This window comes from Calidris pugnax, unplaced genomic scaffold (assembly GCF_001431845.1).
Source record: "Calidris pugnax isolate Ruff unplaced genomic scaffold, ASM143184v1 scaffold30, whole genome shotgun sequence".
Lineage (NCBI taxonomy): Eukaryota > Metazoa > Chordata > Aves > Charadriiformes > Scolopacidae > Calidris > Calidris pugnax.
The window spans coordinates 366,923-382,303 of record NW_015090776.1 but is presented as its reverse complement, the minus strand read 5'-3'; the positions used below and the strand labels follow the sequence as shown (position 1 = coordinate 382,303).

At 39.9% G+C, this 15,381-nt stretch overlaps 1 protein-coding gene across 8 annotated transcripts in view; it reads right to left on the bottom strand.

Annotated features, from left to right (window-relative positions):
• Positions 1-15,381, bottom strand: part of RC3H1 (ring finger and CCCH-type domains 1) — a 60,588-nt gene that overhangs the window by 27,676 nt on the left and 17,531 nt on the right. For all 8 annotated transcript variants that reach the window (XM_014948424.1, XM_014948440.1, XM_014948455.1 and 5 more), the window contains exons 2-3: positions 9,168-9,537; positions 778-898 (exon numbers count right to left, since the gene is read on the bottom strand). In XM_014948424.1, coding sequence (XP_014803910.1) covers positions 778-898; positions 9,168-9,398 — 352 coding nt within the window. In that variant the 5' untranslated portion in view covers positions 9,399-9,537. The remainder of the gene's footprint in view (positions 1-777; positions 899-9,167; positions 9,538-15,381) is intronic.

Sequence of the window (15,381 nt, the reverse complement as noted above, 5' to 3'; positions counted from 1 at the left end):
ATTCACAAACGTGCTGGGAGCCACTGAAACCAGGTTAAAGGCAGAAGTGACTCGCTAGACACGGGGCTGCCATTCCCAGTTTGTTTCACAACACAGAGCTTGTTCCTTGGGTCACTACTACTCCGGGTGATGCTGCTGTCACTCTGCAGTACCTGGAAAAGCTTGAAACAGCTTTTTGCAAAAAATTCTTTTTTGAAAACCTGGTGCCCATGATGTTCACTTCTACCACTTGGGTTGACAGATTTTCCAAGTCCACCATACGTAAGATAGATAAAATCCATACTCCTGGACCTACTGTAGTTTTGCTTAATTAGAATTACTCAGATTGATATAGCTTTTGTGTAAGATCCTGTATAAACAGAATATTACTTATTTCTTATATATCCTATATGCATTAACGTTCTCATTTCAATTAATTCCTCCTCCACAAACAAGCAGTTCTCACAACAAAGCAGAACTCAAAAAAAAAAAAAAGGAGAATTATTTTTACTTAGTCTGCAGAGGTCAACTCAACTTCCTAAGTTTATCTCAACTTACTATACTGTGGCCAAATGCCTCAGCCTTTTCCAGTACTTTTTTTTGACAAAATGACTTGAAGTCCCCCCTCTCCCACTAAGTGAAGACATAACATTAATGCTTAAGAAAGTTAGTTCAATTTGTTTCTAAATAAAAATCAATATCCATTTTTCAAACAGACTAACTAGTCACTTGGAAAGTTTGTTTTGCATCTTATTTCTTTCCAGCTTTCATTTGCAAAGGAAACAATGCAGGAAGTACCTCTCGCGCTGCTGAGTGGTTTGAGGTACAACGCTAATTCTTCCACACATTTCTTGCCCTCCTCATAATGCTTGGTATCTTCAGCTCCACTACATAAAGTAATTGGCTGCTGCTCAGGAACCTGAAAGGAGATGACATGTACATCTATGATGAATATGCAAAAATAAGTGGCAGTCATGCTTACAAGCACCACATCAAGCTTGTTAATATCAAGCATTTCCTGTTTTGTTCCCCTTCTGTGTTGTTTTTTTTTTTCTATATTATTAAGCATTTTTTCAGCTTGTTTAACAAACAAATAGCATTAAAAGAATCAGGAAAAATTAAGACAAAAAAATGTAAAAAATTTATGGTTAGCATACTTCTTTTATTTAGTGGCAGACAAGAAATAGAAGCAGAGACTTACTGTATGACCAAAAAAAATATTACATGAAAAACATGGCAATTCTTGTAACTATAAAACTTTGGCTGAAACAACACACATATTGAGACAAGCCCAAAGCTGGCTGGCCAAAAAACCCAACCAAACAAATAGATCAGAACAAATCAGACAACAAACCCTGGGTTGCAGGTAAGGACAGATTCATATCTAGGGCCTCAGCTCTAAAATCATCTGGGGATAAGTGATAGGAGCTATTTGGATTAGTGGGATAAAGACTTAGCAGCAAATATACTAGGACACCCTTGAAACATATTCTCACTAGACCCAATTATCAAGCAGCAAGATCAAGGTATCCTACACAGTACATAGAAACACAGCCTGCAAGTACTAGTCTGTCAACACAGGCCAGGCACATTCTTGGGTTGTTTTGCTTTTGTGGTTTTGGTTTTGTTGGGTTTGCTTTTGGTTTTTTGATTGTGGCATTTATTTCTTCATCTAGGCAGTCACTAAAAATCAGGATCTTTCAAAGAAATGCTGGAAACAACCGCCTCCCAAATTGTAATTTTGTTTGTTTTCCTCCAGTTAAATTCTTAAAGCTTTCAACAAATTTGGGGGTGCAGTATAGCACTGTACTAATGTTTCTCAAAACCACTACTGACAGGATAATGAACCGGTACTAATGTTTCTCAAAACCACTACTGACAGTATTGATTTTGTTTGTTTTCCTCCAGTTAAATTCTTAAAGCTTTCAACAAATTTGGGGGTGCAGTATAGCACTGTACTAATGTTTCTCAAAACCACTACTGACAGTATAATTTCTTATAAGACTAAAACACAAGCACTTTTTGCATATGCTACCGAAGTGCAAACAGATCTCAGGCTTCAACTTCTATTTCCAAATCAATCACTACCCCACAGGCAGTAAGAGCATGCTAATCCCAAGAGCTGCTTACAGGGACCAACCCAGGCCCTCCATCTAAAAGCACAAGCCTTTAATGCTTGAGTTCAAGACAGCTACAAACCCGCTACACCTTCACATGCAACCCAGCCATGGGTAGCATTATGATGGCAGCAGCAAATAAAATAATTTCTTATAAGACTAAAACACAAGCACTTTTTGCATATGCTACCGAAGTGCAAACAGATCTCAGGCTTCAACTTCTATTTCCAAATCAATCACTACCCCACAGGCAGTAAGAGCATGCTAATCCCAAGAGCTGCTTACAGGGACCAACCCAGGCCCTCCATCTAAAAGCACAAGCCTTTAATGCTTGAGTTCAAGACAGCTACAAACCCGCTACACCTTCACATGCAACCCAGCCATGGGTAGAGCAGAACTCACAGCAGCAAATAAAAGCAGTGAATATATATAAAATATACACACACACACATATGGTTACCACCACCAATGGGGACAGGATCTTTTCTATCAATTTGCATGGAAAGCAAAACATTTGAATCATAAGATTACTCTTCTACAGATTTAGACAACTATTGGGTGAGAAGTTGCTTGTTTGACACACATTGCAAAATAATAAGTTACTAGCTACGTAACTCTTGTTTTTACAGTAGATGACAAAAAAAATGTCTCTGAGTGTAACCCATCAGCTGCAAGTAAGAGAGTTGATACCACACCCCCAAACTGACATAATCAAGATCAGACACCTCTTCTTTTACTCCTAGTGAAGGGAAAACCACAACCAAGTTTAATCACACCAAGGTTAGTGCAGATGCTTTTCACAGACTGCAGTCCAATTGTGAAGTTTGGGGAGGGGGGGTTTCTTGGTTTTGTTCTAATTTGGGGATGAAGTGGCATTTGTTTAGGGCAACAGCCTCAGCTGGACACACACACATATGGTTGCCACCACCAATGGGGACAGGAGCTTTCCTATCAATTTTCATGGAAAGAAAACCATTTGTATCATAAGATTACACTTCTACAGATTTTAACATAAGTGGCATTTGTTTAGGGCAACAGCCTCAGCTGGACACACACACATATGGTTGCCACCACCAATGTGGACAGGAGCTTTCCTATCAATTTTCATGGAAAGAAAACCATTTGTATCATAAGATTACACTTCTACAGATTTTAACATCTATTAGGGAGAAGCTGCTTGTTTGACACACATTGCAAAATAAGAAGTTACTAGCTACGTAACTCTTGTTTTTACAGTAGATGACAAAAAAAATAGTCACAGAATGTAACCCATCAGCTGCAAGTAAGAGAGTTGATTAACATAATCAAGATCAGACACCTCTTCTTTTACTCCTAGTGAAGGGAAAACCACAACCAAGTTTAATCACACCAAGGTTAGTGCAGATGCTTTTCACAGACTGCAGTCCAATTGTGAAGTTTGGGGAGGGGGGGTTTCTTGGTTTTGTTCTAATTTTGGGGATGAAGTGGCATTTGTTTAGGGCAACAGTCTCAGCTGGACCGTTTCCTTGGGATTTGGGAAACAAACATTAACACCTTCAACGTTTGCTTTCACGTTAAGAGAATACTCCACCTCCTTTTCAAAGGCACTGCCATTTTAGCTGCCTGCTTCTGGCCAGGGAGTTACACAAGCAGAACTTGCTTATTGATCAAACACCACTCATCTCCTGCGTTTGTGCCAAGACAGAGACTACAGTCTCTCTCTTCCCTATTTACTGCCCTAATATATTTTGTGCAAATCCCTATTTGCTCCTGCAAGCATTCAGTTTGGTGCTGGCCAACCTGAACTACAACAGCCAGCGGACAAAGGGGGCTTGGAAGAGACGTGGGACAGGATTCAGGGTTCAGCTGTGGATTTCCATCTTGAATGAAGGCAGGTTTAGCACACATTCACAGCAGTGGGTTGGAATGCCAGACACAGCACAACTCCACCAGCGAGACACAAGGACTATCCAGGCAACTAACAGAAAGCTTCCCCCCTCCCCCAGGAAAAAGCTGGCATAGGAAAAAATTCCCCAGAGTTAATCAAGCTATTCAATACTGTATCTGCATTTTATTCCCATTTCTTCTCTTTGCAAAGGAAGCTTCAGTGTAAAAGTCTAAAAGCCTTGCACAAACTGAGCCTGAAAGAGATTAGTTTAACTTTCATCTTAAGCTGGAACAAGCATAGTATTGAACAATAAAACACGATGCTTATTTTGTGGTTTCAGGAGTCTTCAGGACCAGAGAAATGTATTTCTCCCCCCAACATTTCATCTTCATTCATGTGATACATCCCACAGTAACACTTACAAATAATTTGCCCTTTTGTCAGTTCTACCATATGCACTTCTAAGACTTTAAAAAAATATTTTAGGGTTAGAACAATTATAAAAATAGCATCTACCAAGAGGAAAAATTATAAAAGACATGATTCATAAAAGTCACAGAAGAGCTGAATTTTAATTTTGGCTCTGTTGTGGAATTGCTGAGGGACAAATGAGAAATAATACAACTTCAAAGCATTTTCACTTCCCCTTTGCAAAACAGCCTTTCAAGAGCAAGCAGGACCTTCTGGTCACTTCTGTTTACAATGTCTCTCGAGCTCCTCAAAATAGATGCCCTGCAGAGTGACTTCATTATTTTAATCCTCATTCAATATTCCATTCTCTCAGACACCACACCCTTATCGCAGTTTTCACTGCGAATGTATTTACATAATGTAATATACACCTCCCAAGGGGGACTGGAACAAGGCAGGGAAAATCATCTCAGATGTTTAATGACTTGAAATTTGCGATGGTTTTGCGTGCATCTGCCTTGGCAATGGCTGTGAGTGTCCTGGCAGTGGAATGTCACCCATCAGCATGACTGCTTCTGGCTGGGGGAAGAGGCAGGTTATGACAGCATGAGGAAGGGGACTGGAAAAGAATTGTTAAAGCATCACCTCATACCAGGCAGCAATTTTGAATTGGTGATTTAAGTATAATTTGATGAAGGATGTCAGCTTGAGTTGTCACTAATTACCATTAGACATCTAATTGCACAGAATGAGAACACGTTCAACAGACCAAACCCCTTTTTGTCTGGTTTGAAAACTGTTTCCCTCCATATTTTTTTTCCCCCCATGAATGGATGATTTGCTTCCTGCCAAAAAAAAAAAAACCAAACAAAAAACCCCAAAAAAACCCAAAACAAAACACCAAAAAAACCCCAAATCCAAATCAAACCAAAACAAAAAACCCAAACAAACCCAAACCAAACCAAAACAACAAACCCCACCAAACAAAAACCCAAAGCCAGAACAACAGAAAACAAAGCCTACTGTCTTCAGCTCCTCAAGAGTTTGTACTAAGGACAACTTCTTCACAGATAATTCCTCTTGTGTGACACCTCGTTTCACCAAAAATTACAATACATTATTAAGTGTGCCACTAATATCTCTGCAATTGTCATCTTCCCCTTTTGAAAGGGCCATGTGTTAAGATCACCCCACCTGTTCTCTCCTCATATACATGATTCCATTGCCTAATGCCTAAAATCATATTTATCATGTCCAGCAGGAGGCTATGAAAGAAATTAAAGTACCACAGGAATTTCTGTCACTTCACGTCACCTGTTTGGAATGTGCACACTGCTGGTTCATGTGTTAAAAAAAAACAGGAGGGAAGAGATTAGATGACAGATCCATGATTATGCACCTTCAAAACACTGGCCTGGTGAATGTTTAAAATAGTTGCATATAGTGAGTAATATGTGGATGCTCGAATAGTTAAAATTCAAAACCTTATTCCCATAAGGAATAAGGAAACCCAAGAAGTTTAAAAAGCAAGGTATTCCATGAATGCCTTTTTGATTTGTATCCAAGGCCAGCTCACAACATGCTTAGCTCCTGCTCAGGTGCTCAGCAATTTCCAGCTCTCCCAGGAATAACAATTGTCATCTTCTCCTTATAATCCCTTCTTGCTGCCATCATCTTCTGTGGCTGAATTTATCTACACGTGGGCTGAATTGCCCCACTACTGCCTTCGAGAATAGACCCTGTAATCACTTTTGATGTGTACCACACTACAGTGGGGGAACAGGAATTTGTGTCTCTCCAACAGTTAATTTTCACATCAAGGGTGGCTAAAGCCTGGGCAACAGTTTTCATTTTGAGAAACAGCCTGGAATTCAAGTAAGAAACAAACTCTTTTCACCATTAAATTGATGAAACCTACACAGAGAGATAACGCTATTGTCAGAGAAATAGGTTACTGCTTCCCCAGGTGCCCGAGTGACAAATTTAGTACATTTTCCCCAGAAGTACAGTCCTGCTTATTTTATGTATTGTGCCTGTGTGAAAGCCAACAACCGTGACTTGCCCTGGAATCCTGTCATTGCTGCCAGTCACAGCAGAATAGATTTGTTTCTTCAAACTGCCTGGTCTCCTCCTCTGCCTCCAGCAAAAAAGCCCTCGACGCTCATAAATGTGTGAGCTTCCCAGAAGCCTCTCTAAAGGGAAAAGAACAAACTGCTCTTCTACCCCCTCTTTGATAAAAGCTTTAATTGTGTTGTACTATATTGCCTTTAAAATGAAACTTGAGGTTTTTTTGAATTTATCATTTAAAAATAGAAGTATCACACATCTCCATGGACTCAGGGCTAGGGTGTACGGGGGTTCCTTGGAGATGAGGGGACATTAATGACACATACACCCTCCTGAAACTAAACCAAGAAGTGGAACAAGAAAACAGGCTTTGTTCATTAAAGCTGTCGCCACTACTCATGCTCTGTAAACTGGCTTGTTGCCCACAGATCATTTTTATTGATATGTACCAAAGATAGCCCACTTTCTTAATGGGATAGAGTTCAAAATTACTGTAGTTTCTCTAAAGTGCTCTTTTTTTTTTTGTCCTTAATCAAGACTTTTTCTGTGTAGAGATAAAAAAATGGCCTTAGAGAGACTAGTGGAAAATAGCAACTGTTTCCCTGTCCTTCACAGCAGAGTAGTACATCAGTCCCATTACTCCATAATCTGGTAAACACTACTACAGGTGCCAGGAAAGAAAAAGGAAAGAAGAGAAAGGAGAGTGAGTTACACTGATTTCATTCACATGCTCATTGAAATTAGAAGCTGGAGGGGGAGGTGGTGCAAATTTCTCTTAAGGGGAAAGTTTGTCAGTAATAAAAACACAGCTAAAATCAGGGATTATTGTTTAGTTAACAGAATGCAGCGAGCAGCGTACACGCAGGAATGAGTGGCAAATAAGGGGAAGGCAATACTGTCTCTTTTCATGGCATTTGCAGGTTTAAGGTCATTGTGAAAAAAGGTCCTATGTAGCTTAATAACATAAGAATTTAAGATGCGAAAAGGAGCACAAAATTATATTAGTTCAATGTCAGAACCTAGACTTCAGAGCATTCTCAAGACAAACAATACAATGAAGCTATTCTTCCTTCTTCATAACTCACAGGCATATGGATGAGGGAACTCTGGTTGACTAACTAGCAAAACCAGAATAAAATTCTGAATTACTTGCAGCAGAGGCAGGATGATTTTCCATCTAATTCCAGATGATCTTGTTTTTACAGAAATTTTAATTTGGGCAAATATCAAGTTAAAGCTATCACACAGCTTCTCAGAAAGCTTAACAAATGCACACAAAACAACCCAAAAACACAAGAGGCAAGAGACATTTATCATAAACGTGGACATTTGGATACAGCTGGAACTATTCTAGAAACTCCAGAGAGGAAGAAGACAGAAGGGAGAAAAAGAATTACAATACTTATTTCTGGGATCACCCACAGATTTCACACCCCTTTGAAGCTCTTCAAAGATGGTGGCGTACACGTATCACAGAAATGGAAGCACAGGCTCATCGCTCTCTCCTGCAGAGCGGGATGAGTCACTCAGCGCAGCCAGAAACACAACTCTATTATAAAACTTCTTAAATACACCACATTTGAGCTTCTATGCTATACACCACAAAAGAACAACAAATTAGCCACATTACTTGGTAAACCAAATGAAAAAAGTAGTGGCAAGATCACGTCTGGCTCTCTGGGCCACAGTATCTAATGAAAAGCATCGTAAGAACACCCTTCTTTGCTCCACACCTTTCAAAGTTCCTCCACACCACAGCTCTTCTCTTTTCCCTGGGCTATGGATCTCATTGATTTTTCTGCTACCTCTAACTCAGCTGAGCCCAGACACAGAAGCAGAACAGAACAAAACAATAACCCCTCTCAGGTAACTGCATCCCATCTTTACTTTTATTCCTCACCCGTAAGTTCGACACGATTGTCCTTCCTGCCCCCAAGTCCACAATCCTGCCCAGCCTCGGGAGGTATGGGTCACAGGAAACTCCCAGTGACCTAACCATCATAAACTTATGCCAATTTAAGTCTGTGCTGCAACACAACACATCCCTACTCCTCTCCTGAGGCTACTGTCAGTACCAGTACAGCTGGAGTACTCATCCCCATCAGATCACTGGACCAGCTGACCTCACGAGTACTCATTCCAGCAGAAAGGGGTGTCTCAGGCAGGCTCCCCCCACTCACCTATATGGATTTTGATTAATACCTGAGCTCAGGAAGTTACATTTCCAGAGCAGTTTCAAATTAAACATAAGGCAGTATAAAGGCTGCTACCAGAGGGGTCGGTCCCACTTCCCTTACTCCCTGCTCCTGCTTTCAGAGCAACCCATCACAAGGGTAAAGCAAGTAACAGAAGAAGAATGGCTTCCCACCAGACAAGCTCACTGATCCAGTTCATCCTTTTGGGAGAGCACAGCTAGACACAAGTTAGGGAAAAAGGAAGCGAAGAGAATCAGCCCTTTCTGGTGACAGTCCACAGTGATACTAAATCATACGTAACACAAAATCACAGTGAGCAAGATTTGAACTGCCATTCCAGGCACCTCTACTGCAGCATGTCAAAGGTCTAAAACCTGTATTCCTTAAAGTCAGTCTACAAAAAGGTAGATGTCTACTCTACACACCATTAAGACAGAATCATATTCTTCATTCATGAATTGTCCATGTTAAATAAAAAAAGGAAAACAACACAGAAACAGATGTTAAAAAAAACCAACAAAAAACCAATACCTGAGCACCCACTAGTTGCAGCAAGGCTGAATTCACAGGAAGGAGTTCAATGTCTGTATTGATAGTGGTCTGGTCAAAAGGGCATGCCTTACGGTGGAGCTTGTTGAGGCACATCTTGCAGACAGTGTGGCCACAACCCAAGCTGATGGGCTTCCGGATGGTTTCGTCGAAGGTCTGTGTGCAAATTGGGCAGGAGAGAAAATCCGTCCATTGTGGAGCTTGTACAGGCATTGCTTCAGGAGTTAATTGACAAGACAAAAAAATCTAAAGCACAGATTCCACTGGAATCAAAATCTTGGAAAAAAAAGTCTGTTTGTTTTTAAATATCTTCTGTAAGTACAGACAGTCAGCACATAGTGTGAAACATAACCTAGAAGAAAACAGAAACAGAAAGTTAGCATTCTCTGCTGGAGCTGGCATGTGAAATCCTTTGTGCTAGGTAAAATACTACTTGTAGCAGTGTAGCTGAACTAGGAGTGCAGTTCTGACATTAACAGAGGACTGAGTCATGACTTGTTTTAATTCCAGCTAGTCTCTGGCACTGGAAAAGCCACTTAAAACTGTTTTTGCTGCTATGCAGCTTTCAAAAAGAACCAAAAAAACAAACAAAAAAACCCCCCAGATAGTTATCTGTCTCATTGAAGACGTAAGACTAATTAGCTTTTGGGTTTTATGTTCTCTTTTTTCTTTACAAATGAGCCAATTAACATCAACTATCATTTTGAATTAAAAAAAGACAGTTTTTGAAGTGCTCTTGTGCTTATTCCACTAACTTTTTTTTTTTTTTAAATAGTATTAATTGTAAGTTTCAAATAATTCTGCTTAGACAAGGTTTCATTCAAAACCTCTATCACAAGTAAGGTTTCCTCAGAGTTCAATGGGCTCTGACTTGGCTCACAATGACTCTGTGGAGACATCTGAGCTGTCATACCCTCAAGATGCGAGGGAGGAACAGCTCAGGGTACAGTCAGACACTGTCTGCATGCAATACAGCTCATGCCCATCACTAGGTAATATCACACACTGCTACTAAACCACCTTCACACAAGCTGGTGTGTGCAGAGTGAGGTGGTACCACATGGGTTCATCTGGGCACATCTCAGTTCCCCTGGGTGTAACTCAGCATTGATAACTTGCCTTCTGTCTGCCCACCCAGCAGCTCCACGCCTCAAAAGCGGGAAGGAAATTGCTAGAAGACCCTTTGGACTCAAAGAGCAACAACAGTTTCTCAAGGACCCTTTTGTAACCCTAATTTATATCATTAATTGCCTACCTAGACATTATATTGACAGAAGAAGTAAGTTTTTTTTTAACACATTGAGAGATTACATTGAAACACTCCAACATAAGAGGAGCTGGGAGGTCTTTATTACTTGGCACTTCTGAATCAAACAATTGCCTACCTAGACATTATATTGACAGAAAAAGTAAGATTTTTTTAACACAGTGAGAGACTACATTGAAACACTCCAACATAAGAGAAGCTGGGAGGTCTTTATTACTTGGCACTTTTGAATCAAAATGCTAAAAGGATCAAATCTTACTAATTGTAAGGGAATGGAAGCTGAGACATCTCTTTGGGACAAAAAAAAATAAAAATTAAACAAAACCAGAACTCTGCATGTAAGGAGAAATGTAAGAGTAGACAGATGGAGTGATAGAAAAGGAATCATTATCAAAAGGAAAATTGGTAATAAAAAAATTTCTGATGTCTGTCTTACTTCCTATTACCAATGAAGTTAGTAAAAACCCGGGCTGGTCACGTGGATTTACTACCAAACAGATTTTTCTAAATCAAGCAGCAAAACAACAAAAACCACCCCAGCCACCCAAATGTGCTAGTTTCACTTTCCCACACACCACTGGCTTCGGCTTTGTACCAGAGTGTGCACTGGCTTGCTAATATCTGTTTAGATAGAAAGTTCTTATATAAGAGAAAAAAGCAACCTTTTATCAAGTTTTAGGTTAAAAAAACAACCTCAGAATTAAAATCTCAATTCTAAGTAAAGGCAGAGAAAAACTTCAAGTTGGGACTTGTGCAATTCAGAATCAAAGTATTTTAAAAGAGCAACAAAAAAAAATCTAATGCTAAAACAGAGACTCTGAAAAGCCTCAGGCTTTTTTCCAGAATTGAGTGCGATGTTGTTCACAGTTACCATCATTTTGCCAAGACAAACAATGAGAAGTTACTAGTTAAGCTTTTAGCCATGTTTCAGCAACAAAACATTAAAAGCTTAGAAGCAAAATTTTTTATTAGCTTTAGAACTATCTTCAAAAGAAGATGTACCATGCTGTACCATGCCACTCAGACACCATCTACCAGCCAAGAAGGAATCAATAGGAAATCAATACTACCCAGACAGGGAGGTACTGAGGAAGAGGCACCGTGTGGGGTTAACCCTAACACTGCCACTGCACAACTAGATCTGCCAAGGTTGTTCAGGGTCATGGCCTCCCCTCAAATGACCTCTTGAATAGCAAATCAGTATTTTTTTTCATCTTGAGAGTAACCACATAATTCCCATTACTATTGTATGATTATAACCCAAAGGAAAACGCTTTACACTTGTAAGTTACTTGAGCTGACTGCCTAAAACATCCAGGAAATTTGTATTTCTAAGTCTTCCCTCCTTTATATATTTTAAGTAAACTTTGGTATTAAGTCTCCCAGAATAATCATTCTGTGTAAACCAAATTTATTATAGAAATTACCTTGAAACTCCAAAAGAATCCTTCTGCAAAGAGCAGTACACAGCCTGATGAACCTAGTGTATGTATTGCTGTGCTATGAAATAACATTTGAGGTTCCAAATCTAAGAGCTGAATGCTTCCTTTCTACCACACTAGAATTAAGATATCCACCAACAATTTCCCAGACTCATCTGCAATTCAGAAACAATTTGAACAGTGTTTGAAATGTTATTTATTAACCAAGCACTCATCTGCAATTCAGAAACAATTTGAACAGTCTATTTGAAACGTTGTTCATTAACCAAGCATTAAGGAAAAGAGCAGTTTCTTACTAGCTGAGGAAATCTAAAACCAGAAGCTAAGATGTGTAGATGGTACACATACCATCTACACTAAAAAGCAGATGTGGACATGGAGACTCCATAAACCAAGGCTCTGAACTGGAAAAAAGGAGTTGAACACAATTTTAACATGAGTTCACTAACTGAAAAAAAAATGTAAATAAAGAGAAACATGTTGTTCCTACCTGTACCTCTGGCCATTCCAGAAAACTGCCATAATGAAATAGGCCATATTTATTTACAACCTCAACAGTTGAACGAGAAGTTTGGGGAGTGTCAGGAGGGAGGGAGTAATTAGTGGCATCCCTCATCTCTTATCAAGGCAGGTCTCAAAAGGCTGGAGAACAACAGAAGCAAAGCTTACACACAAGCACAACTCTCAGAAGGGTCCAAATGAACTCAAGCCTGGTATTGAACTGCCAGAATATAAGGGTACATCACACGTGAATGGAAACCCCACAGCCCTGACTGTGGATATGCAATCCCTAGAGAGGCACACTTCACCAGTGGGTGGCAATTCTCCCTCACCCATGATGGGCTTCTCTCCCACCCCTCACTTCAAGAGACTACTGACACATACTGGTGCCTAAATGCCCGAGGAAGGCCGCAGATAGCACTGACAATAGAAAATATGGCTGGGAGAAACATCAGGAAATCATCTCTCTAAGCACGGTCTAACTGCTGGAACAGATGGTTAACTGGCTTGATCCAGCCAACCTTTTCCCCACAGGAGAAAAGAAGAGCTGTTTGAGCAACAAACCCTGCTCTGCTAATAAATCTCCCAAGCAGATCAGCACAGAACTGTAGAATTCCTGCATAAGAGGGGAAACAGCATCCCAGGGGCTGATGGCTCATGAGCTGCATGCGTCCAGACTGACACCAAACCCTGTACTGCTGCTGCTGCCACAGCTTTCCACATACATGGTCCAGTTTTCCTGCTGGCTCTTCAATCTTCAGACAAGGCAGCAGCATCAAGTGCAGAGATACAACATCAATCTCCCCCAGGAACAAAGCAACAGATGGGGTACCCACGTAAGAAGCAAAGCTGGGAAAAATATGCATCTTTCTGCAAGGTTTGTGACTTGCTATGACCTTGGAAATAACTGGAAACACAATATTCTCTATCTTCGAAGAGCTACCTTAAACAGGAGGGACTACAAACAGCAATAAAATCATGGAAACAAGACAGTTTCATTATCAGAGATAGCTATTGGAGCCATCATCACCAGAGAAACAGAACACTTCCTTGTACAGATAAGGTAGGAAAAGCATACTAACACTTTCATGGTATAGCACTTTTTGGTTTTAAATAAAAAAAAAAGATTCTCTCCAGTGTTATGCCAAAGGTGAGCAAAATGCAAAGAATGCAAACACCTATAAAAGACCTATTTAAATAAAATCCCCCTTCCCATAATACCGTGACATTTTTAACCCACCTTCTTTATCTACCAAGTATTTCACACTTGTTAGCTTCTTACACTTCAAATATAGTGAATATAAGTTCATGTAAGTATAAATATATAAGTATATATAATATATATACATATAGTATATATATTATATATATACACACATATCATTTTTAACCCACCTTCTTTATCTACCAAGCATTTCACACTTGTTAGCTTCCTACACTTCAAATATAGTGAATATATAAGTTCATATAAGTATAAATATCTAAGTATATATACATATAGTGTATATATATATATATGTGTGTGTGTATATATAACATAAGTTCAATAACACTTGTTTGTGTATGGATTGAGGAAAACAAAGATATCCCAAACTCAAGAAAACAAAAAACTAAAAAGCTGCATCCACACTTCAGAAACTGTAGGACAAAAAGCTGTGATTAAGAATGAAGACGCCCCAAGACACAGACCTTAAATACTACACTGGGGCCAGAGATACATTTATTTTGTCATTTCTGAGTTTGAACTTATGAAATACTTGTATGCAAGCCCCTACTCCTAATTAGCCCTGCATAAGCTGTTTTTATCCCCAGCTAGAGGAACCTGATAAAACTTCTCCTCTTTTCTGGGTCCTCCCCACCCGCCAAAACCCCTTGAAATTCCATCCTTCAACCCAGACTGGAAATGTCACGCTGTAATCAGATCAGTGACCCATCTCCTCTGGGACCCTGCCAGTGTTTCAGAGAAAGACAGGATCATTCTATAAACCACCAGTACAACCACTCAGGGCTTTATCAGAGTCCTTACTCTGCCATACTACAATACAGAGGGGTAACATTGTCCTGTCCAAGTGGTGTTACATCTGTGATGACCAGAGCCTTCCACACGTAGCTAGAAAGCTTTGCAGACTCAACCCTCAGGAATAAAACACTTTTAAAACGCAGAACGCTTTGTGCCAACATCCACTGGCATCGAGTTTTGGACACGATGACACACAGGAAAACTCTCTTCTGCTTTCAGTTAAAATTTAACTCCCTTTAATTGTACTCTCCGAGTCCTTCGGTACAGGTACCAAGTATAACACTGACTCCCCTCACAAACGTGTTGTTTGGACCGAAGGTGTACCAGGCCAGCACAGACGTATCATGTGCCACTTCGTCATGCACAAGTTAGCCCTGATCTTTCCCAGCAGCAGTCCCCAAGTCAGTCATGTTACAGTTTAAGGCAGATGACTCAGCACACCTACGGGGCACCCTCTGCTCAGTTTCTGTCTTTTCAGTATATACAGCTCCTAAGAGCATTCACCTGCTCCCCTGTTTTTCTCCCTACAGCATTTCACCAAGCTTTTCTCACCCAGACAGTATCATCACCTTCCTGACATTCAGAATTTCCATCTTCGAATAACAGCAACTTTTTTTTATTGCCTGCTTTTATTTTAGTCCCGAAGGCATTTCGTTTTTGCTGAGTCTTACTCAGAAATAAAACAAGCAGAACTTCCTGTAACAGTTAACAGTGAGCACACAAGTGGTGCCTATTGAGTGCAAAGCTTAACGCTAAAGCAGCTCCTCACTGCCAAAACAAACTCAGCCTTGCCAACCGACCTGCTCATGCAAATATAGCTCTTGGCTAATCTATAATTTAATCTAATAAAGAAAATATCAATTTATTAATTTTTTTTAAAAGCTGTTACTCCTTAGTAGTAACACACACACTTCTGAGAAAAAAAGTAACCCAGCCAAAGATGTTGTTCCCTCTCTTGTGAGGCTG